At 37.5% G+C, this 22,174-nt stretch overlaps 2 protein-coding genes and 1 long non-coding RNA gene across 7 annotated transcripts; 2 read left to right on the top strand and 1 right to left on the bottom strand.

The window, feature by feature from the left end:
* The first annotated feature begins 6,149 nt into the window (after positions 1-6,149).
* LOC110913016 (V-type proton ATPase subunit G 1) lies at positions 6,150-10,418 on the top strand. 2 transcript variants are annotated; one of them, XM_022157871.2, is made up of 4 exons: positions 6,150-6,280; positions 7,931-8,020; positions 8,128-8,228; positions 10,070-10,418. In XM_022157871.2, exons 2-4 carry the CDS (start codon positions 7,933-7,935, stop codon positions 10,211-10,213), a joined length of 333 nt encoding a protein of 110 aa, XP_022013563.1. In that variant the 5' UTR covers positions 6,150-6,280; positions 7,931-7,932; the 3' UTR covers positions 10,214-10,418. The 2 variants fall into 2 exon arrangements, with proteins under 2 accessions (XP_022013563.1, XP_035839574.1); XM_035983681.1 differs by lacking the exon at positions 6,150-6,280 and adding an exon at positions 6,308-6,328.
* Positions 10,419-11,785: 1,367 nt separating this feature from the next.
* On the bottom strand, positions 11,786-14,422 carry LOC110910953. Of its 3 annotated transcripts, XR_004880385.1 has the most exons (4): positions 13,882-14,422; positions 12,630-13,475; positions 12,428-12,539; positions 11,787-12,054 (listed from the first exon to the last, which is right to left on the bottom strand). It is a non-coding gene; the product is annotated as an uncharacterized LOC110910953 (long non-coding RNA). The 3 variants fall into 3 exon arrangements; XR_002576599.2 differs by having other exon boundaries at positions 11,786-12,054; positions 12,428-13,475; XR_004880384.1 differs by having other exon boundaries at positions 11,786-12,054; positions 12,428-13,475; positions 14,097-14,422.
* A 1,127-nt stretch (positions 14,423-15,549) lies between these two features.
* LOC110913017 (patatin-like protein 7) lies at positions 15,550-21,497 on the top strand. 2 transcript variants are annotated; one of them, XM_022157872.2, is made up of 3 exons: positions 15,564-17,061; positions 19,246-19,529; positions 20,875-21,497. In XM_022157872.2, exons 1-2 carry the CDS (start codon positions 16,006-16,008, stop codon positions 19,501-19,503), a joined length of 1,314 nt encoding a protein of 437 aa, XP_022013564.1. In that variant the 5' UTR covers positions 15,564-16,005; the 3' UTR covers positions 19,504-19,529; positions 20,875-21,497. The 2 variants fall into 2 exon arrangements, with proteins under 2 accessions (XP_022013567.1, XP_022013564.1); XM_022157875.2 differs by lacking the exon at positions 20,875-21,497 and having other exon boundaries at positions 15,550-17,071; positions 19,246-19,381.
* Positions 21,498-22,174: the final 677 nt, after the last annotated feature.

Below are 22,174 nucleotides of genomic sequence, written 5' to 3'. Positions count from 1 at the left end.
GACACAATTTCATTTAAATGCTCGGACTAACATATCAAATCAACCTCAGACAATTACAATCGCAATTGGAACAGTTACACTTTCACATTCAACAGTTACGTTCTTATTGTTCATATGATCTAGAAACCCTAATTCATGTATACAGAGTGTAGGTTTCATAAGCAGTCAATTAACGATTACAACAATCATTCGGTGAACAATCTCATTGCTAATCATTCATCATATCACAATAATCAACCTCAATTGAAAACACAGAACCATCATATGATAAACTAGGGTTTTCAAGAATTGCAAGAATCATACACGGTTAACAATCCAACAATCAATAAACAATGATTACACAATTACCTTGAATGGTTCTAGAGAAAGAGAGGAATCGAGTGCCTTGTGCCAATGATGGTGGTGATGATGATTGCTAGGGAATTAGAGAGTTACAAGTACGTGTTTTGGTTTTGCGTGCAAATGATTAGTGAAATGAGATTAGGGTTAAGTATCTAGGATTTCACTAATTACTCTCTACCTCCCTAAGTATTATATTTTACACATGCACACCACCTCATAACCATTTCATAGTTCCACCACCAAGTTTACATATTTGACAAGTTTATCACAATTAGCACGTAACGATGCAAAATCACATAACACACTTCATTGTATCAAAACATATACAATTCCATAACAACTAACTGTGAAATAAATCAACTAAATAATACAAGAACGTGCAATCAATGCGAAATAGAATCTTGGAAATTCGAGTTGTCACATTATCCCCAACTTAAAAGAAATTTCGTCCCGAAATTTGGTACGCACTCACTGAGGAAGCTAGGTAAGCTGTACTGTTCACTGGTTTTCCTGGGGTGTCACATCATCCCCCCGTTGATTTGGAATTTCGTCCCGAAATTCAGTAGTAGCTTCAGCCTCAGTAGTGGTTGCATTGGTTTCGAATAACTGGGGGTACTTTTCTTTCATTTGGTCTTCGCGTTCCCAGGTGTACTCTGGGCCACGTCGGGAGTTCCAACGAACTCGAACAAGAGGGATTCTCTTGTGTTTGAGGACCTTAACATCCTGGTCCGTGATTCAACTGGCTCCTCGACGAACTGCAACCGCTCATCGATAGTGAGTTCCTTGAAAGGAACTATGAGGGTCTCATCTGATAGGCATTTCTTCAGATTCGACACGTGAAATACATTGTGAACTGCACCGAGTTCAGCTGGTAGGTTCAGTCTGTAGGCTACTGGGCCTATTCTTTCAGTGATCTCGAACGGTCCAACATACCGTGGATTGAGTTTGCCTCGTTTACCAAATCGAACCACACCCTTCCAGGGTGAGACTTTTAATAAAACCCGGTCCCCGACCTGAAATTCCAATAGTCTCTTACGCTTATCCGCGTAGGCTTTCTGACGGTCGCGTGCTGCCGCCATGCGTTGTCGTATTTGTGCAATCTTTTCTGTGGCGTCCACTACAATCTCTGGACCCGTAATCTGACTATCCCCCACCTCTGCCCAACAGAGAGGTGACCGGCATTTACGTCCGTACAATGCCTCGAATGGAGCGGCTTGTATGCTGGTATGATAACTGTTATTGTATGAAAACTCCACTAAAGGGAGATGTTTTTCCCAGCCGTTGCCGAAATCGATAACACACGCTCGAAGCATGTCTTCTAAAGTTTGAATCGTGCGCTCAGACTGCCCATCCGTCTGAGGGTGATATGCTGTGCTCATGTCTAAACAAGAGCCAAACGCTTTGTGCATCGCTTGCCATAGTTCTGACGTGAATCGTGCATCCCGATCCGAAATGATAGAGGTTGGCACTCCGTGCCTCGAAACAACTTCTTTCAAGTAGATGTCTGCTAAGGTAGAAAACTTATCCGTTTCTTTGATAGCCAAGAAGTGTGCAGACTTGGTGAGTCGATCCACGATTACCCATATTGTATCGTTCCCACGCTGAGATCTCGGTAGGCCTGTAACGAAATCCATGGAAATTTCTTCCCATTTCCACTGAGGTATCTTAGGCTGTTGAAGTAGGCCTGCGGGTTTCTGATATTCAACCTTGACTCTCGCACAGGTCAAGCACTTGCCAACATAGGTGGCGATGTGGGCTTTCATACTTGGCCACCAGTATGTTGTTTTGATATCGTGGTACATTTTATCCGCTCCTGGATGTACTGAGTAGCGAGACTTATGCGCTTCGTCCATCACAAGCTCTCGTAAACCGCCATAAAGTGGGACCCAGATACGCCCCGTTACATAGTAGGCGCCGTCTTCCTTTTGTTCCATTCGTTGCCTTGAACCGCGTAAGGCTTCAGCTATGACGTTTTCGGGCTTCAATGCTTCCACCTTAGCATCTCGTATCTGTGCAGGAAGACTAGACTGGATGGTGAGCTGTAAAGCTCGTACGCGTCTAGGTAGAGTGTCTTTCCGACTGAGGGCGTCGGCCACAACATTGGCCTTGCCGGGATGATACTTGATGGCGCATTCATAGTCGTTCAGAAGTTCAACCCATCTCCGTTGACGCATGTTCAAATCCTTTTGCTTAAGAATATGCTCGAGACTCCTGTGATCGGTGTAAATCGTGCACCTGGTACCGTACAGGTAGTGTCGCCATATCTTAAGCGCGAAAACGACAGCTCCCAGCTCTAAATCGTGCGTCGTGTAGTTTCGTTCATGAACCTTGAGTTGCCGCGAAGCGTAAGCAATAACTTTATCCCGCTGCATCAATACACAACCAAGCCCCTGTATCGATGCGTCACAATAAACCACGAAGTCATCTGTGCCCTCCGGCAATGAGAGAATAGGTGCACGGCAATGCCTATCCTTCAAGTACTGAAAAGCGGTTTCCTGGGAATCTCCCAACGGTAGGTGACACCTTTCTGCGTCAGCATAGTAAACGGCTGCGCGTTCTTCGAAAAGTCCTTAATGAATCGTCTGTAATATCCCGCCAAACCCAAGAATTTGCGTATTTCTGTCGGTGTACGCGGTGCAGGTCTGTTCCTGATCGAATCTATCTTGGATGGATTGTCATGAATCCCATCCCTGTTCACCACATGGCCTAAGAAGTGGACTTCACGAAGTCAGAAGTCGCATTTAGAAAACTTTGCGTACAATTGCTCCTTTCGAAGGAGTTCCAAGATAAGACGTAAGTGCTGCTCGTGCTCCTTCTGACTCTTGGAGTAGATCAGAATGTCGTCGATGAAGACAATGACGAACTTGTCATGATAGGGTTTGCACACCCTGTTCATAAGGTCCATAAATACGGCAGGTGCGCTTAATAATATCAAACCATCCATCATATCAAACATAAAGTATAGTAGTTAAAATAATTCATATAACCCAATACAATTGATGTTCAAACCAAACTTTGTTTGAGTAGCGGAATACGAGTATACTCACAAAAGTGATAAAAGTAAAAGGGGAATACGAGTATACTCACAAAGTTTGCATATGTTTTCCGATTATCCAATGTGACAAAGTTGCCGAGGTTGGAAGGTTGAATGCGTAAGGGTTTAAGTTCAAGCATGTTTAGAGTCGAGATTTGGAATGAAAGTGACATGAAAATATTATATCAAAATATTCATCTTCACACATAACACTTGTATGACACTTGGTAACCTCATGGGTTATAATGATTTTATGAGTTGAACACCCATAAGAATCATAACAAGGTTTAGGTCCTTAGATGATAGCCTACTACTTTGACAAATGAATATGATTTCAACATCAAAGATTCGAGTGTACATAGATAGTATGTAGGTCGTAAATTATACACATATTATTAAGTCCAAATGTTCAAGTATTCAAGTAAGAGGTAGAAGATTACATCTTCATGTAGGTACCTCAAGTTGAGTCATGGGTGTCATGGATGGGGTAGGAAGACAAGGCTTCCATTTAGGTACCCCTTTGATGTTCACCACTACACTTGATGTAAAAACAACCAAGGAGGGTCATGAACTAAGGTCTTTACATGTATGTAAAGTAAACTAACTAATAGAAATCATCAAATCATGTGAGGAATGTATGTTTGGACAACCCAAGTTGTTCCATAATCACTCATGTATCAAAGACTATGTTTGACATGATTTGTGGGTTGAAACCCTAGACAAAACACCAAGTTTATGAGGTTTAATCCTCTGATTTCAAATGTCTCAACCTTGTTTTTAAGCTTAACCAACCATGGGATAAGTTGTAAGCATTAGGACATAGGCATGAGATGTGTTAGACACAAGTTGCATAGGTTTAAACAAGTTTTGAAGAACATAAAAATCAAACAGAAAGTTTATGGACTATTTCGGGGCATTTCCAGGTCTGATTTCTCCAAGGAGAAGTCTAGGAATCGAACCCCATGATTATCCAAGCAAGTAGGAAAAAGAATCAAGTGAATCGGATAAGAATTGAGTGAGTTATGCTCATTTTCGTGAAGGGGTGTCAATCTGCTCGAACCTTTGCTTTCAGCTACGGTTTGGAGGATGTTTTGAGAATTTTTAGTGTTGCAAAAGTGGTAGGGAGGCTGGTTATAAGTGGCAGTGTTGCAGAAATCGGCCTAGGCGGCCGATTAATCGGCGCCTAGGCGCTAGGCGGTCACTTACTGCCTAATTTTGAGCTAGTCGGTCAATTAATCGGCCATGGTCAAAGTCGGTCCTAGGCAGTACCTGGGCAGTCCTAGGCGGTCAAGAATCGGATTAATCGGACTATATTAATCGGTCAAAATCGGTCCTAGGCGGTCCTAGGCGGTCAAAATTGGTCAAAATCGGTCAAAATCAAACCATACTATCTGAAACTTGAAGTATTTATGTGAATTTTGAAGTATTATTTTTATATTATTGGGTGTATATATATATATATATATATAATTTTGAAAAAATACATATAAAAATTCCATTCCGATTAATCCCGATTAATCCCGGTTAATCCCGATTAATCCGTAGGCGGTACCTCACCGCCCGACTAGCGCCTAGCGCCTTCTACAACATTGATAAGTGGTATTTATAGGGGGAAGGATTAGGGTTTCAATGGGTTAGGCTTTGGAAGTGTTTAGAAGGGGTTACACCTTGAAACTAGCCCACAAAACCCAACTATATGGGGCTGAATTTTGCTGAATTGGGGCTGCCATATTTCTTTATTTTTTTTATTTTTTAAAACATTATAATGAGTAATTTTGTTAATTAAGTTGTGTAATAATATGCAACAATGTTTCCCCTAACTTGTAACAAGGTGAAATATGAAATAAAACATGATTTAACTAGGTAAAAAGTGTAATGTACAAGTATGTAACATGTTTGTAAGTGACAAGTATATGTCACATATTAGATGATTAACTGTTGTATAAATAAGCATATTATTAGGGGTTTTTAGGTATCAACAATATAAGGACAAGCATGGACATGCATCGTGAATAAGTATAAGTATGAATTACAAATAAGGATTCGATGTACAATAAATTCGAACGTATGAACATGTATGAATATGTAGATGGTGAATTTAAAGAAATACGAATTTTATTTATGATCCAAGTCTCGGATTTTACAACGAAAAGACGACTACAATAATACAAGATTTCCTAAAATAGCATTACAAGGCGAACTTTCTAATTATGTAAAGTATGAAAAAGCAGGGCGTTACAAATTGCTATACAAATTCCAATTCCAATTGCAAATTATTACGGGAAAATTGGTTTTTAATAAACCAACCTGTGTCCCGTTGGTAAATAATAATCTTATCTACGTAATTGGTATACAATAATCCTACTTATCAACATGTTGGCACTCAATGAACTTCCGTTAATTTTTTTTAACTGAAGTTAATTTTTAAGTTTTATTTATTACACAAAAAGTCCCTGTAGTTGTGATTTACTAGTTTTAACTATTTTATAAAACAAAAAAACCTCAAGGGACTGTAATTTACTAGTTTTAAAATAGTTAAAACTAGTAAATTACAACTACAGGGACTGTTTGTGTAATCAATAAAACTTAAAAACTAACTTCAGTTAAAAAAATTAACGGAAGTTCATTGAGTACCAACATGTTGATAGGTAGGATTATTGTATACCAATTACGTAGGTAAGATCATTATTTACCAACGGGACAAAGGTTGGTTTATTAAAAACCAATTTTCCATTATTACGCGAACCAAACGCTCCCTTAGAGTACAGGGGCCATATGTGCAATACGCTCTAAATACAAGGAGCCAACCCAAATGTTAAACCTTCTAGTCTGTATAAGAAGACGAACATCATATCATATCCATTTTTTGTCGTGTGCCTCATCACTCCGATCTCCGATTCTTAGGTACGTTTTTCTTGGTCCCTGGATTGGATCGTCCTCCCGCACATATAGGTTTGATCTTAATAATCTGCTCCGTAGATCACATTTGTTGCTCATTCTGCTCCTCATCTTAAGTTTCGAATGTTACTGTCAATCTCAAGTATATGATCGATTAATCAATAATCATCCTTTGTTTTTGCAGTTGGATTTGATTGTTGTGTTGTGTTGTTTGAACTTTGTTTGCTGATTTTGGTCGTTATTTTCAAATTAATTTCATTAGGAGTCTATGAGTTGCAACTTTCTCGTTAATTAGGTTGCATCATGATTTTTCTTATTTGCTCAATTTAATTATAAAAAACAAACTATGAAAATTTCGAGTCACATCCTTTTTTTAAAATTGTATGGATCAAGTGTGCATAATGTGAGATGCGCTTGATGGAAACGCATTGTTGTAGTTGATGCGATGTGATTCCATGATATGGTACATTATGCACTTGACTGGTATTTTGAACCATCGATTGCAATGGTGATGCGGGCCCAAGTGTGGTGGAGCGGGCCATCTTGTATTTGGATGCCAAGATCGCGTAACAAAAGGGGCTTCACTAAAATGGCTCTAACTTGGGTTACGGGGGTCCGTTTTGGGCGTGTGACCAGGCGAAACGAACGTGAGAACGAGCTCCATCTTGCTGCAAACCGCTTGGGTCATCGTCCGGGCCAAAAAACGCTTATTTCTATTACTTATTTGCATTTTTATGTTTTTGAGGTATTTTGGGCATTTTGTTTTTGGGCTTGTGTTTGGCCCGTTATCTTTTTTAGGCCCATTTCGAATTTATGTTCTTATTTATATGTCCCTTTAGTAATTGAAACAATCAGACTTGAATTTTTTATTAACTCATTTTTCACTTCAAATTCTGTGCCCTTTGGGTTGCAATTTGGGGGTTGGGGAAGAACAACACGGGTATTCGTAGAATCAACGTGTTTGATCTTCATTTTTCGTAACACACGCTACATTAAATGGGCGGGAATTTTTCAAATCTGACAAGAGATGATGAGAATATCTTATATTTTAGACTTTTCGTGTTTAAAGATTATCAAGTAAAAATTTTATCGATAAATAATTTTTTAGTATTCCTTTAAAAGCATTGGTTTTTGGGATCATAACGCATCGGAGGGCTTCACAGCTTTTAAAACCGAGTGGGCGAACAGTTTTATTAAACTATGTAATTGCATATCATGATGATTCATGTTAAAGGTGAATAATAGAGTCTACTTTGATTTTTTTTTTCTAATTTTGTTACCATGTCTTCGTATACATAGATGGAGGTTCAATTGCGAACCATACTTAGGAACCGAAGATATCACTTTTTTTTGTCACTTTCAGTGAACGAGTGAGTCCTAGGCCAGTTAAGTCTGTTTTACTCCATAATTAAACTGATCGGACGGTGGTAAGATGGTTTGTTTTCAATTATCGAATGCTTCCCATTCAAACCCACCTCTACACGCACACACTTTTGCAAAATTATATAATGTTTCCGACTTTCAGTATTCTTACTTTTCTCCAAAATGGCCCCTTAAATTACCTTTAGGCGTTCTTCTTGTTAATTTTTTTTCTTTTTTATTATTATCTTGGCATATTATAATCTTATGGTGTGTGCCTGTGTGGTGTATTAGCAGACATGGATTCTAGCAGGGGCCAGAACGGAATTCAACAATTGTTAGCTGCAGAGCAAGAAGCTCAGCAAATTGTTAACGCTGCCCGAAACGGTCTGTACTTATATGATATGATTACATTAACCTTTCACATTTGTAAAATTAGGTATAAAAGTAAAAAACAGATGCAATTATTGATGATATTTATTTTTGTCTCCCAGCAAAATTAGCTCGGCTAAAACAAGCGAAAGAAGAGGCCGAGAAGGAGGTTGCCGAATTTCGTGCTCAAATGGAAGCTGAATATCAAAGAAAGCTCACTGAGGTAAGTCAAAACACGAAGACTAACTTAAGAATGTCTTTATAAAATAATCTTTTGCATGCGCTCAATTTGAATCAAGATGGCAAGACATGCATTATATAAAATGGCATGATCTTCGGAGCGAGCAGTTTTTTTTTAATGATATCATGCTTCGTTTTAAAAAGCACAAAGCGTTCCGAGGCGTTTAGGTCTTGAAAGTCGAGGTGCTAGGCCTTGGTCTTTGTACAGCAAAATAAGCTTTATACACAACCAAAAAGTTGCACTCTCTCATCTCTTTTACATATCAGCCTTTTAATCAAATAAACCATTCATAATCTCTTCATCCTTTAGATCATATTTACATACCAGCCTCTATATTTGACCAGTTTTTACCTACATATGCATGAATTGCCGCCTCAAGGCCTTGAGGCGTTTTTCTGGTCACATGCTAGAACAGTGGCGAAGCTTGAAAATTTCCACCGGGGGGTCGGAAGTCACCGGACCTAAAAGTATATACCTATTTTTTTTGTATAAAACCGGGAGGTCGAAAATGTATATACTTAAAAAGAGTAAATTAAAAAAATCGTCCTTTATGTATGTCACTTATTGCAAACTGTGTCCATTGTCTTCAATAATTACAGAAAACGTAATCGATGTTTGCAAACCCTTGCAAGTTATGTCCTTTAGCCCTAATTCAGTTAATTTTTTGTGGTTAAATCTGACCAAATAGACCTCACATGAGGGTATTTTGGTCATTTTACTCTCATATGTGGTCCATTTGGTCAGACTTAACCACAAAATACCCTCATGTGGGGTCCATTTGGTCAAATTTAACCACAAAAATTAACTGAGTTAGGGCTAAAGGACATAACTTGCAAGGGTTTGCAAACATCGAGTACGTTTTCTGTAATTATTGAAGACAAAGGACACAGTTTGCAATAAGTGACATACATAAATGACGATTTTTGTAATTTATTCACACTAAAAAATTCTAGAGGGCAAAGGTGTTGTTTATACCAACCAAAGTGTTGTTTATTATAGACATCTAAAGAGATATGAAGTCTAGTTCGTTTTAAAACTTTGAGAGATCACTTTCACTTGCTAATATGAAGTGTAAATAGTCATTCGATATGCTACAGTACTGATAGAACTGTTATTGATCTTGGTTTCCAAAGTGGGTTGGGTAGCGGGTCAAACTTATAATTTGGACTCTGGTTGACCTGAAACACTTTTTTGTCTAAAGTTTATAGATTCTACACTTCTTTAGTAATTACCCATCTTTAGATAAGTAATTTACGCGGTTTTATGCTTTAAAACTACGATCAACAGATTTAAAAGTTTAGACATAACTGGAATCTACCATTCGTAAGTAATCGGGTCGAAGTCACCTCTAGAAAATATATAGAGTAAATTGCCATTTTAGTCCCTGAGTTTTTGTCCAAATTGCCATTTCAGTCCAAATAGTTTTTTTTTTCTCCTCTGGGTCCCTGACTTTTCCTTTTTCTTGCCATTTTGATCACATTGCCTAACTTAGTCTAAAAACCAGGTTATAATCAGGGGTATTTTTGACATTAAATTATTATGAGGTTTATAAATTATGTTGTAAACTACCCCTGGTTCTCACCACACAATAGTTATGTCAAAAATACCCCTGGTTATAACCAGATTTTCAGACTGAGTTAGGCAATGTGATCAAAATGGCAAGAAAATGGAAAAGTCAGGGACCCAGAGGAGAAAAAAAAACTATTTGGACTAAAATGGCAATTCGGACCAAACCTCAGGGACTAACATGGCAACTTACTAAAATATATATTTTGGTCATTATTTTGTGACTTTTTACATTTTTTTTGTCTGATCACACACAGACAAGTGGAGACTCAGGTGCTAACGTGAAGCGTCTTGAGAAAGAAACCGATGCAAAGATTCAACACCTAAAGACTGAGGCCGAAAGAATTTCAGGTGATGTTGTCGGGATGCTACTGAAGCACGTGACTACTGTAAGGTATTAAACTCCGCTTCCAGAATCTGTTTTGTCTGCATGTCGGGTTTTTTCTTCTCCATTTTGCATGTGTATCGTCCTCTCTGTTGATTTCTCGTTATTGTACGATTACTGTTCATTTGTTTTTGGAGATCACAAACTCCATGATGTTAAAAATGTAATGAAAATATATAAGGTATTGGTTTGTGTATTGAATTCGGTTATTCTGTTACAAATCTTCATTCGGGTGAAATCACATATGGGATTGGTTTTAATGGTTCGGTTTCTGGTCTGGGTCTTTTGATCCATGCTCAAATAAATGTATGTTATTATTATTATTGCTTTATTCTCGCTTTAATAAACCAAACAGGATCACGCGAAAGGATTTTATTTCGTACTACAAGACGTATGACAAAATTCTATTCCTTATATAGAATTCGCTTGTTTGAACAAAAAAAAAAAAAAAAAAAAACTTCTAATCGTCAAAACATCTTTGAAAGATGTCGAGAAAACAATAATGTCGTTGTACAAATCTATCAATGCGGGGCTAGCCCACTTCATTCCATGTCTTTGTTTGAGTCCTTTTGCTCCCTTCTTCCTTAGCCTTCTTTCTCCCTTCTAGTTTCTCTTGGATTCTATAATGAATCTCGATAGTTCTATTATTATATCCACTATCCCTATGAAGCCTTTTTTTTGTACCATTACTCAATGAGCCCACTCCCTATTGACCTTATCACAGGGTTCATTTTGATACACTCCCACTAATTCTCATTAATTTTTTTCTAAATCATACAAGGTTTTTATTATTCTGTTTTATAGGTAAAACTAGGTTAGAATCTCGTGTATTACACGAGCTGTATAAATGTAATTTTATATAATAAATAATAAAAAAATATATTTAAAAAAAACTCGTATATTGCACGTGTTGAATAAAATATAATGTCATATGTTAGCACATATAATCGTCAAAATTTATCTTTTAAAAATGAACTTTGCTGTACTACTTACTTATTATAACATTTTACTTTGTTTTTTTATTTATTATTAGGTATAAAAAACACATGTATTACATGGGGTTGAATCATGTTTTTATGATACATTCAAGTTATACGATATTTTAGTTAGTTTTATGCACCCATATGCTTATTTGTTTATTTCATTCATAAAACACTCGTCTTAAATTTGTATTCAAGAGAGTTTACGAAACAAAAAGGTGGAGATCGATCCCCACGTTTTTATATATTTCATCATTTTTATGAATTCTACCGTAAAATCGAGAACTAAATTCTATTTGAATGGAGTATAACATTGTTATATTTAAAAATTGTGTTCTTTCCACATGTTAAAGGCAATGTGCGATAAATGATGGGTTTAATCCAATAATAACAGTACGCATACCATTATAGTGATGCATCTAAAAACACTTACACTTTGATAGAAGCATATGCCGGACCTAGAATAATTATTTAATTTTAGTGAAATAATAATAATAATAATAATAATAATAATAATAATACAATTATTAAGTATGTATCAAACGGAACGTTCGATTCCTAATTTACCATAAATTCTTATCTTTTTTTTTGTTTAAAATTATTATTATTTAATATGATCATAATAAAAACAAACGTTTATATTCTTATCTAATTTTCTGTTTAGAATTATTATTTAACTAGTGTTTAAACCCCCGCGTTGCGGGGTGGGGTTTGTACGACTCGCTGAGATTGGCTGAAGATGTGGCTGGTTAAAGGAACCTGCTACTTGAGATGGGGATTCGGCTTGACTTGGAAGTCCTTGTCACTTGGCTAGTTGGCTGGTTACCTTGAATATTAAAGATAGATAGGATGATACTCATCTTTTGGATTAATGCACCTACGTCAACAAATAGATGTATATATTAAGCAACACATACATACATGATAATACCTGTGTAAATTTAATTGGATTAAGACAAAGGAAAACATGATTATTGTGAATAAAGTGTATTGCTGCTGAAAATCTACGTGTTTAGTATGGAAAAAAATCTAAAAATCCAATTTTATATCCAAAAACTCAAAATCCTTTATTATATGATACTCCATAAGAGAGTCAAAACCATATCAAGCAAATATTGGATTTTTTATATTAAAGCTATATGAACAAAAACTAAAATCAATTTTGTTTAAACAACAGTTGATAAAGGAACATGAAAACCAAGGGTTTGTAAATATAACCTATATGCATATGCCGAAATCCCGGTACATACCTCAAATCTCATATCATTAAAATTGAAAGAAGAACCAATCCTTTGGAATTCCTATCATGCTGATTCAGTTCGCATTGTTCTAGTACCGATAAACCTTGCCTGTATGATTCACCTGCACACACTCAAAGTAACAAATGATGTCACACTTGGAGGACACATTGGATACGCAATCTCAGGTCGAGGAAACCTTTTTGACCATTACCAGACTTTGCAGCCCGGATTACTTTGATATTAGGCGTTGCAACCTTGATTTGCTTTGATATTTCCCTGTTTCAATATGCATCTAAATGTATTATCGCAACATCTACAATTTAGTAGCCGCTATCGTACAATTTAGTAAACACAATCGTTGATATTACCCACTACCTTGACACCTATTCAAATATAAAAATAAACATGATTAATTTAACCCGAACTCCTGTTTGACCCGTTCATCCAAATATGAAGCTCCATTTCTTGTACCCAGTAAAATACCGTCAAGATTAACCCTATACATGGTACAAGTTTTGAGTAGTCACCTCACAATTGATATGGCTGAAAACGGTGTAATTCAAATCCAAGGTTTAAAACATTGATATAAATAGAGGTTATTCTCAATGCATCAACAGATATAGTAGTTAGATATGGTTGAGGCCAATGTCTAGCAAATAGAGATATAGAGAGTGTCAACTTATTCTTATTTGTATAACAAATATATTAAAAAAAAGTTAAGCGGGTTCTAGCCATCTCAAACCATTGAAGCTCTCCTAGCCACGTCCACACAGCACTGTGCACCTTCAATTTGCAGACGGCTCGGTTCTACTCTCTCAGATATCAGATCCAACGTGTTCATCCCATGTCAACGAATAAGGTATACGTGTGAAGCCATGAGCCACGTCACTCGAATCTATCTTCTCAGATAGCAGAACCAGCCATGCTTTCCACCTCAATTGCCATCTGTCTTGCCACATCAGCCTGATGCCAGGATGTCGCCCAGTTCCGCCATCTCAGATGGCGTAATCACCATATTCATTTGACTTAACTCCTGCGAGCATGCTCGACCATTAACCTGATATGACCCATTCAACACATCATTTCCACTTTAAGCACAAACAAACAAAGGTATATGGCAATAAGAGAGGTATATGGCAATAAGAAAAAGAAGTATTTTGCACCCTTTTTTTAACTGTTTCTTATACAACATGAACTTATAGCAACATTGTGTATTTATATATGTGGTATTGCACCCACAAAACTAAAATGCACTTCTTATAATCAACATATTAATGCACAGGGTACATATCTTATATGCACATTTTATGCCATGTCTAGTTTTATTTGTAATTTAATTCATCTTTAATGTAGCTATCAGTCATCAAATGAGAATATCAAACCTTCTGTCTACACCAGATTGATAAAATGATGGGTATTTTAATAAATCTAAGTTAAAATAGTGTGGCAAAAACCCTTGGTACCTCCTATCCGTTGCCATGGTGAATGTTAGATGAAAAGCAAACATAACTGAAGGAGCTACAATCAACCCAAGTGAGATCCAACTGATACATGTAATCTAAAAATACAAATGCAAATACAGAATACACCATACCTCAAATTGTAAAGATTTACCCAAAGTAATTAACATCGGAGCCCTAATTTTAGAAGCAAAACTGAAGAGTTGCCCAAAACATACCTGTCAGAGCCCTAAATTTTTAGACGACATGCATCAAACGTGGATTCCTATGGAGATTTCGCTGTTGAATGTTGAATAGAGCGACGTTTCTCAACGAAGAGAAGAGGGAGGAAGGGGAGGACGTCGAGGGATGCGGTGGAACTGTATTAGGGTCACACGTGGTTTCTCTTTTGGCAACGACGTTTTCTAACGGCGTTGTTTACTGTTCCCCGCCGGAAGCGGAATGGTCGCCGGAAGTAGCTCCGGTGATCGGTCAACTGGGGAAGGGGGAAGAGTGGGTGTGCGGCAGTTCAGGTAGGGTTTTGGTTTTAACTTGCTAACGGCCGTTACCGTTAAAACACTATTGTTCGGTTATGTTATGAATTGATAGTATATATAAATATGATTGTAATAAAAACAAACGTTTATTCTTATCTAATATTTTACTTAAAATTATTATTATTATTATTTAATATAATTATTATTTAATATAAGAGATTAATAAGAAAATAAGGTGAGAAATCACCAGAAAGTGATATGTGTAAAAAAATTATTTTCATTTATTGGTATAGAAATATATTAGGCTAGAGGGTATGGTGATGGTCCTCCAAGGGAGGATGATCCGCCACGTAGGCGCCACGTCATAGTCCTCCCAAGGATGATCCATCCCACTAAACTAGAGGGTATGAGAGGATGGTCCTAGTCTCCTAGATGATCCTACCCCACAAAACTATGTACAAGTATTAAAGCCTAATGTACAAATCCCATTCACAAACAAACAAACAAACAAACAAAAGGGGGTCCACCATTTGGATCGTCCTGGGACGTCGGTATATCGACGATGAAGATGGGACGGGATGAAGACGGAGAGGGGCGGCATGGAGGTTGGATCGGCGACGGATGGAGGACGGGCTAAGGACGGTTCCATACCGTCTAGCCTTAGTATAGCAAGCTACATATGAAAAACACAAAAAGCATAAAAACAGACAATAAAGCATTTAATATTATATTAACGTTCTTGTTTTTATACATAAAGCATTTAATATTATATTAACGTTCTTGTTTTTATATATCCGTCAAAATCAAATTACTATTATTATATATTGTCTATTTAGCTGTATTATTATTATCCATTGACAAAATAAAGAGTTATATAACATTTATTGCTTATTTACAGTCAATATTCACGTTCTTGTTTTTTTATATATCCGTCAAAATCAAATTACTATTTATATTATATCGTCCATTTAGCTGTATTATTATTATTATCCACAGACAAAAAAAAAGTTTATTGCTTATTTGCAGTCAAAGCGTGTAATACTAATATTAATTTTATATATAAATAATCATCATCATTATTCAGTAAATCACACCAATAGCAAAGCTAAGGTATATAGATAGCCTTACATATACTTCGTAGGAATAGAGAGACTGCTTCCAGTGAGACCCCCGCCTTGATGGTAGTTTTGCATCAAACCTTGAATATAAGACACATAACACTCCGTCACTGACACAAAAGCCAATTAGTACGTGTACTAGTTTGTCTTTCGGCTATGAACACCATCTTATATAAATATGGGTTAAATAACAGACATGCTCTCCACTCTCCAGTCCTTTGGTCATGTCCTCCATTCTCTCATTTTCTTCTTCACTTTTCACTCCTTGCTCCTCTTCATCATTCCCAATTTCAAATCAATTATTATTATTATTATTAATATCAGGCCTTTTTATTTTCAACTTTCACCAGTAAATGGTTTTGCCACTTCTTATTTTGGCGGGAGACACGAGGTGAAATTGTTGTTTATTGTTCTCTGTGTTTTCCCTGGTTTGGTAAGAATTCACGCATTATTTGAGTGCTTCAGAAATTTAATGCAGATATTAGTGACTGCATTTTAACTGCAAGTTGGTGTTCATAATACTACTAGAAATTATGGCCTCGAATCATCTGGAGCTGTTGCAGGAGCCAAGCATCGACACCGATAAGCTCAGTTACGAGATCTTTTCTATTCTCGAATCAAATTTTTTATTCGGTTACGACGATCCTAAGCTCTGGAAACCTGTTGATACCGGTGTTCAATCAATGAAGAATCAGAGAGGTAAAATCTGCATTCTCTCGATCGACGGCGGCGGAATGCGGAGCATTCTCGCCGGAAAAGCGTTAGCGTATCTCGAAAACGCGTTGAAAGTGAAATCCGGCAATCCGGACGCCAGAATCGCCGATTATTTCGACGTCGCCGCCGGCACCGGCGTCGGAGGCGTTTTCACGGCGATGCTGTTTGGAAGCCGGAACGATAACCGTCCGATTTTCAAAGCGGAGGACACGTGGAAGTTTCTTGTAGAGAACGGTAACCGTTTTTACCGCCAGAAATCCGGTTCCGGTTTGTTGAAAAGAATTCTCCGAACCGGAAACGGTAACGGCGTTAAAGAAAACACTTTGGGCTTTGAAACGGTAATGAAGGAAGCATTCACGGTTAACGGAAACGGAAAGAGTTTGACTTTGAGAAACACGTTGAAGCCGGTGTTAATCCCGTGTTACGACTTATCCAGCTCGGCTCCGTTTCTGTTCTCGCGAGCCGATGCTTTAGAAAGCGAGAGCTTTGACTTTCGGCTGTGGGAGGTGTGCCGTGCCACGTCAGCACTACCAGGGTTGTTCGAGCCAGTGTCGATGAAATCGGTTGACGGAAAGACAAAATGTGTGGCGGTTGATGGTGGTTTGGCGATGAGTAACCCTACGGCGGCTGCAATAACGCACGTGCTGCATAACAAGCATGAGTTTCCGTTTGTTAGAGGGGTGGAGGACCTGCTGGTGGTATCGTTGGGTAGCGGTGGGGTTTTGGATGAGTATAACAAGGTGAAAGGGTGGAAGGGGAAGGAGTGGGCTCTCCCCATGGCTAGAATTTCCGGTGACAGCTCCGCCGACATGGTGGACCATGCCGTCTCACTGGCTTTTGGGCAATGCCGTACCACTAATTACGTCCGTATTCAGGTATGTTAATGTATGTGGTCCATCCATCCATATAGCTTTTTCATTGATTCATACATTGTGTTCTTGTTACATTTTTTTACTCAACTCATTCATGTATTAGTTTTAGAGTTTGGATCAACTGTTCTTGTTCTTTTTCCAAGTTAAATTGAACAGACATTTTTTCTCCTCTGGGCACGCCCGTTGCCTACGTGGAGCCACTCGTCGAATTGACAGACTGGCCAAAACCGGTCAATGCACCGACAAAACTCAACTTAACCCGGTTTTGACTTTTCGTTGACCAACCTGAACTAGTTTAGGGTTTGAACCTGATTTGTGCACTTTTAGCTCTTGGGGTTTTATGAGAGGAGAGAGCCGGTCATGCTAACGTGGGGGCCATGGGGGAAGCTTTTAGGGGGCGACCGACCCCCGAACTTTTCGCTCAGTAGCGGAGAGTATGTAGTTTTCGTATATAAATTTTTTGGTATATACGTTTTCGAACCCCCCGGTTTTATAGAATTTTTAGGTCCGGTGACTTCCGCCCCGATCAGAAATCTCAAGCTTCGCCACTGGTGGGGGCCACTCTTCAATCCGGTAGCATTGGGGATGGTCTTGGTTGTTGAAAGTTAAAAAATATTATTGTAATAATTATATTGAAAGGCCTTTCATTTGTTAAAATAATTGTTGGTTTAAAGATGGTTTCGTATGACCTTTTAAACAAATAAACAATCACATATATCACACACTTATCAAGCCGGGGGTCTTACTAGAAGCAGCCTCTCTATTCCTACGGGGTAGAGGTAAGGTTGTCTACATCTTACCCTTCTCAGACCCTACCTTTGCTTTGCTATTGGTGGGATTTACTGAGTATGATGATGATGATGATATATCACACACTTGCATGGTACATTCTCATAGTTATTCCCATGTATGTATGCCCCATACTGCGTCGTCCGGTCCCATGGCGTTACTGACAAATCAGAATTTTAATTTGTAAATTCGGTCAGTTGATGCGAGTGCGAGACGCGTAATTGTTTGTTTTTTGGGTACAAAACATGAAATAATGTTGGAAAAAAGTTATAAATTACTTGGGAAGGGAGTTATGGAAATGGTCCTTGAAGAAATGATTGTTGTTTGTTTTGTAGTTTACATGCCGTGGTGTTGTTTTTTAGGCTTATGCAATTGAATATTAGATAATTGGTGGGTGACCATTCTTACAGAGATAGGTTTTTTGTATCATTCGAGGTCCTCCAGCTATTACAGACCCAATTGGTGTGTTTTTACAACATTTTGTGTGTGTGTAGCTTTCTTGAGACAGATAGGCAACCCCAATAATATTTGCATACGCACTACATTTGATTTTCATACTTCTTTTACATTCGATGTAAATGAGTCGAGACAGCCGAGCTCTATATCCAAAGCTCGATCTGCGCGAGTGAGAAATTTTAAAAGCTCTGACTCGGCTTTTTTTTATTATTAATTAATTATATATCTACAATTCTACATATATAGTTATGTTTATAAATTTTAAAATAATAATTTTTAATATAATATATTATTTAATTATTTTTATTATAGTAAATTGCCAAAATCGTCCCTGAGGTTTGTGCGTGTTTGCCAGTTTCATCCAAAACAACTTTTTTGTACAATATTGCCCTTCACTTTTGGGATTTTTTGTCATTTTCATCCAAATGTCTAGTTTACTCTATACTTTCTGTCAAATATTTGGATAAAAATGACAAAAAATCCGAAATCTCAGGGACGGTTTTGGCAAAAAAAGTTAAGACGTTTGGATGAAAATGGCAAAAAATCACAAAAGTGAGGGCAATATGGTACAAAAAAGTTGTTTTGGATGAAACTGACAAACACACCTAAACCTCAGGGACGATTTTGACAATTTACTCTTTTTATTATGTAGTATATAATGAAAAGTTTAGGCTTGTTTATTTTCTAGCTAACGGCGGTATATGAAGCTTTGGATTAATGTCTGATTTTTCATTAGCAGTACTTTTTTTTGGCCAAGTGATTCATGGTGTTGACAGTTACTAGTTATAATATCAAATCATAAGATGTTAAAACCCGCTCTTTTTTGTCCGCGTATTAGAATTACTAATAAACAATTAATGAATTATATAGGCTTACAAAAACTAGACTATTGCATAAGTAAATAGGTAAAAGTTAGTGTGTCTAAATGTCTAATTTTTGTAGGCAAATGGATCCAGTATGAAGCGTTGTGGGGTGAACATTGACTCTGACTGTAGCCCCGAAAACATAAAGTTGCTGACGGGTATAGCTGATGAAATGTTGACACAGAAGAACGTAGAGTCGGTGCTCTTTGAGGGCAAGCAGATAGGAGAGCAGACCAATTTCGAGAAACTTGATTGGTTTGCGGGTGAGCTTGTGTTGGAGCATCAGAGGAGGAGTTGCAGGATAGCTCCAACTGTTGCTTTCAAGCAACCCTCCTGAACAACTATTTCTCCACAAACGTTAAGGTACATTGAGCCGGTTTCCAAAATGCTTACAGTTAAATTACCAATTTGCCCTTTCTAACTTTGATTTCCCATGTGGCTTTAAGGTATCAGTGTAGTAATATAACTTGTTGACTGTTAAAAAAAAGAAAGAAATCTTGACTCTTTAGGGTGGGCGAGGTACCCACCGAAAACCATTCGGGTACCCCTCTTGCCGATTAGTGATGGTGCCGCCAACATAGCGGTGAGGTAGAGAGAGGCAACAAACCGGTGGGGAGCTGCCGAAGAGAGGGGGAGGAGAGAGGGAGGAGAGAGGGAGAGGGGACCAATCAAAAGTTTCCTTTTTTTTTTTAAAAAAAAAAAAAAAACCAATTCACATAAGAGGGGAGTGCCGCCATCAATTTAGGGTGTTAGGGGAGTTTAAGAGGGGAGTTGACGTGGCACACGAGGATTGGTTGGGCGTAAGAGAGGGGACTCACCTCTTAGGTGAGCACCCCTTACACCCTTATCACCTGAAGAGATCATTTATTTCTCTAAAATGCATTAGATATGATCACACTTGTTGAAAGTAAACTTTAAGGCTGGGGCCCTCTTTTCATGTAGGCCATTTATGTCTTTTTCTATGCATGTCCCAAGCGTTAAATGTTAATGCCTCTAGTGCAATATAAAAACTCTCCCCCCCCCCCCCCCCCGCGGCGTTCTCCTCTAACCGACACATTCATATGTTAACAAGGGACACTTCTGTCATTGAATCAGAATAATTTCTAAAAGTTTCAATGGTGGTGGGGAAGAATGGTTGATATCACTATATGAGTTGGTGACCGTCTTCCGTCTCCCAGGGCATTTCTGTAATTTCAATAACATAAATCTGAAAAAGTCCTTATATGGGTGCGTGTGTGGTCGATTTCGGTGTGGGGAATAAGGAGGGTTTAGAATATATTAGTTTGGTGTCATCCTCCCCATTGGACTTTTCGGCTTGAGCACAACAATGATCCTCTTTTGACCTTGAGTTTCTTATGTTCTCTTGTTGGACCAAGATCAAATTTGTTGAAGCCAGAGGGTATTTAGGTAAATTCGGCTATGTATCACACAAAAAAACCCATCCTTTTCTTTCCTTGTTGAAAATATGCACTTCTTAACGTTAACGTTACCCAAATATCAATTTGGCTTCGTTTATACTAATAAGTAATTACAACCAAAATGTTTCATTGAATCGACGGCAGAAGAAACAATTTTAACCAAAATTCATATATATATATATATATGACATTTATAAAAAAAATAACAAAATTGGAACATCTTGTTTTCAGTCCTTTGTGAAACATGTTGGAAGTAATTATGTTTCTCATTTGGTGATGTTTGTACGCAGGGCAAAAAAGAAAAAGAAGTAAAGTGGCATAGTGCATACTCAGCTTTATTTTGAAAGAGAGATAGGTAAATTGACAGACAAAAAAGGACACTCAACTCAACTGTAAAAAGGCATATGGGATTGTTGTGGGTAATCTTGGTGTGATATGTTTTGCCTGCTGGAGTACAATTATCTTGATGTCCACTCTTGTCTTGCTTTGTCCTTTTAAGGCACAAAAGAAAACAAAACAAAAAACAAAGGGTAAAACTGAAAAAAAAAAAAAAAAAAAAAAAAAAAAAACAAAGAAAGAAAGAGAACAAGAAGCAGTGAGTGTGTATGAAAGTCCTAAAAGGTGGTAATTATTTTTGGGGCTGATGTATTAGATTTATGTTTTATATAAGGTAGTGGATATTTACGAGAATGCCCTTTTCATTTATGGTTGGTTATAGACTAGTAGTGGGTATGATGGAAAGCAACATGCCTTGGTGTGGGACATTGTAATGTAATGTGACAAGAAGATTTTACTAGATTTAGAGGTTATGTTTATTCATATTATCTCTTACAACTTCCAACATTTGAGTCAGCTTCAAGATTCTTATCCTAGTTGTTTTCAGACTCATGGACAATAATATCACTGTCGTCGATTTTGTGTGTATAGGGTTAAGATGTAATAAAAGAAATTAGATGACAAGAAGAGTAATATGTGCCTCGGTTTTCTTGTTCATCCTCGTCACCTTCTCCTTATGTTTCGATTTCGTATTTCCTTACGTCGCTTTGTTATTCCTTTTTTAGTTAGAAAACGTTTTAGTAAATGAAACTTATGAAGGTTTCGGCATACAATATGTGTACATGCGTGGATGTACTTGTGCTAATTCAACTACATGTGCTTTTGCAACAATAACGAACCCTTGTGTGAATGAATGGTTGGACATATCGTTGTAATCTATAGCAAACTCATTATAAAAATGAATTACAATGGAAAACTGGATGCACCGTTATAATAAATCAAACACACTATTAGACCATTTGTTACACCTTTCGTTCTCTATTCTGTGTCATATTAACGTCACATCAATCTCCATTCTCCATCTTTTAACCATAAAATACCCCATTATTCTCCAAGCAGCTATATGCGCAAACGACGTGATGTTATTTATATAAAAAGTATTGGTCATAAGCCGTCCTCAAAAGATTGACTTCACGCGTACCACTTGTCTTGTGATTGTAGAGGTTGTTGCAGATGATATTAAACCTTGTCAACTTCTTCTCAAGTCCCTTCACCTTAGATTAAAGTTGATGGTGCGTACAATAATCTAGTTAA

The sequence above is a fragment of the Helianthus annuus genome, chromosome 15 (genome assembly GCF_002127325.2).
Source record: "Helianthus annuus cultivar XRQ/B chromosome 15, HanXRQr2.0-SUNRISE, whole genome shotgun sequence".
NCBI classification, from domain to species: domain Eukaryota; kingdom Viridiplantae; phylum Streptophyta; class Magnoliopsida; order Asterales; family Asteraceae; genus Helianthus; species Helianthus annuus.
This window is presented reverse-complemented; position numbering and strand designations above follow the sequence as displayed.

What these genes read in the sequence shown, in the direction of transcription:
- LOC110913016 (XM_022157871.2), top strand. Translation starts at nt 7,933, where the DNA reads ATGGATTCTAGCAGGGGCCAGAACGGAATTCAACAATTGTTAGCTGCA. An exon ending in TGTTAACGCTGCCCGAAACG is followed by an intron (nt 8,021 to 8,127) that starts GTCTGTACTTAT and finishes TTTGTCTCCCAG; the next exon opens with CAAAATTAGCTCGGCTAAAA. An exon ending in ATCAAAGAAAGCTCACTGAG is followed by an intron (nt 8,229 to 10,069) that starts GTAAGTCAAAAC and finishes GATCACACACAG; the next exon opens with ACAAGTGGAGACTCAGGTGC.
- LOC110913017 (XM_022157872.2), top strand. Translation starts at nt 16,006, where the DNA reads ATGGCCTCGAATCATCTGGAGCTGTTGCAGGAGCCAAGCATCGACACC. An exon ending in CTAATTACGTCCGTATTCAG is followed by an intron (nt 17,062 to 19,245) that starts GTATGTTAATGT and finishes TAATTTTTGTAG; the next exon opens with GCAAATGGATCCAGTATGAA.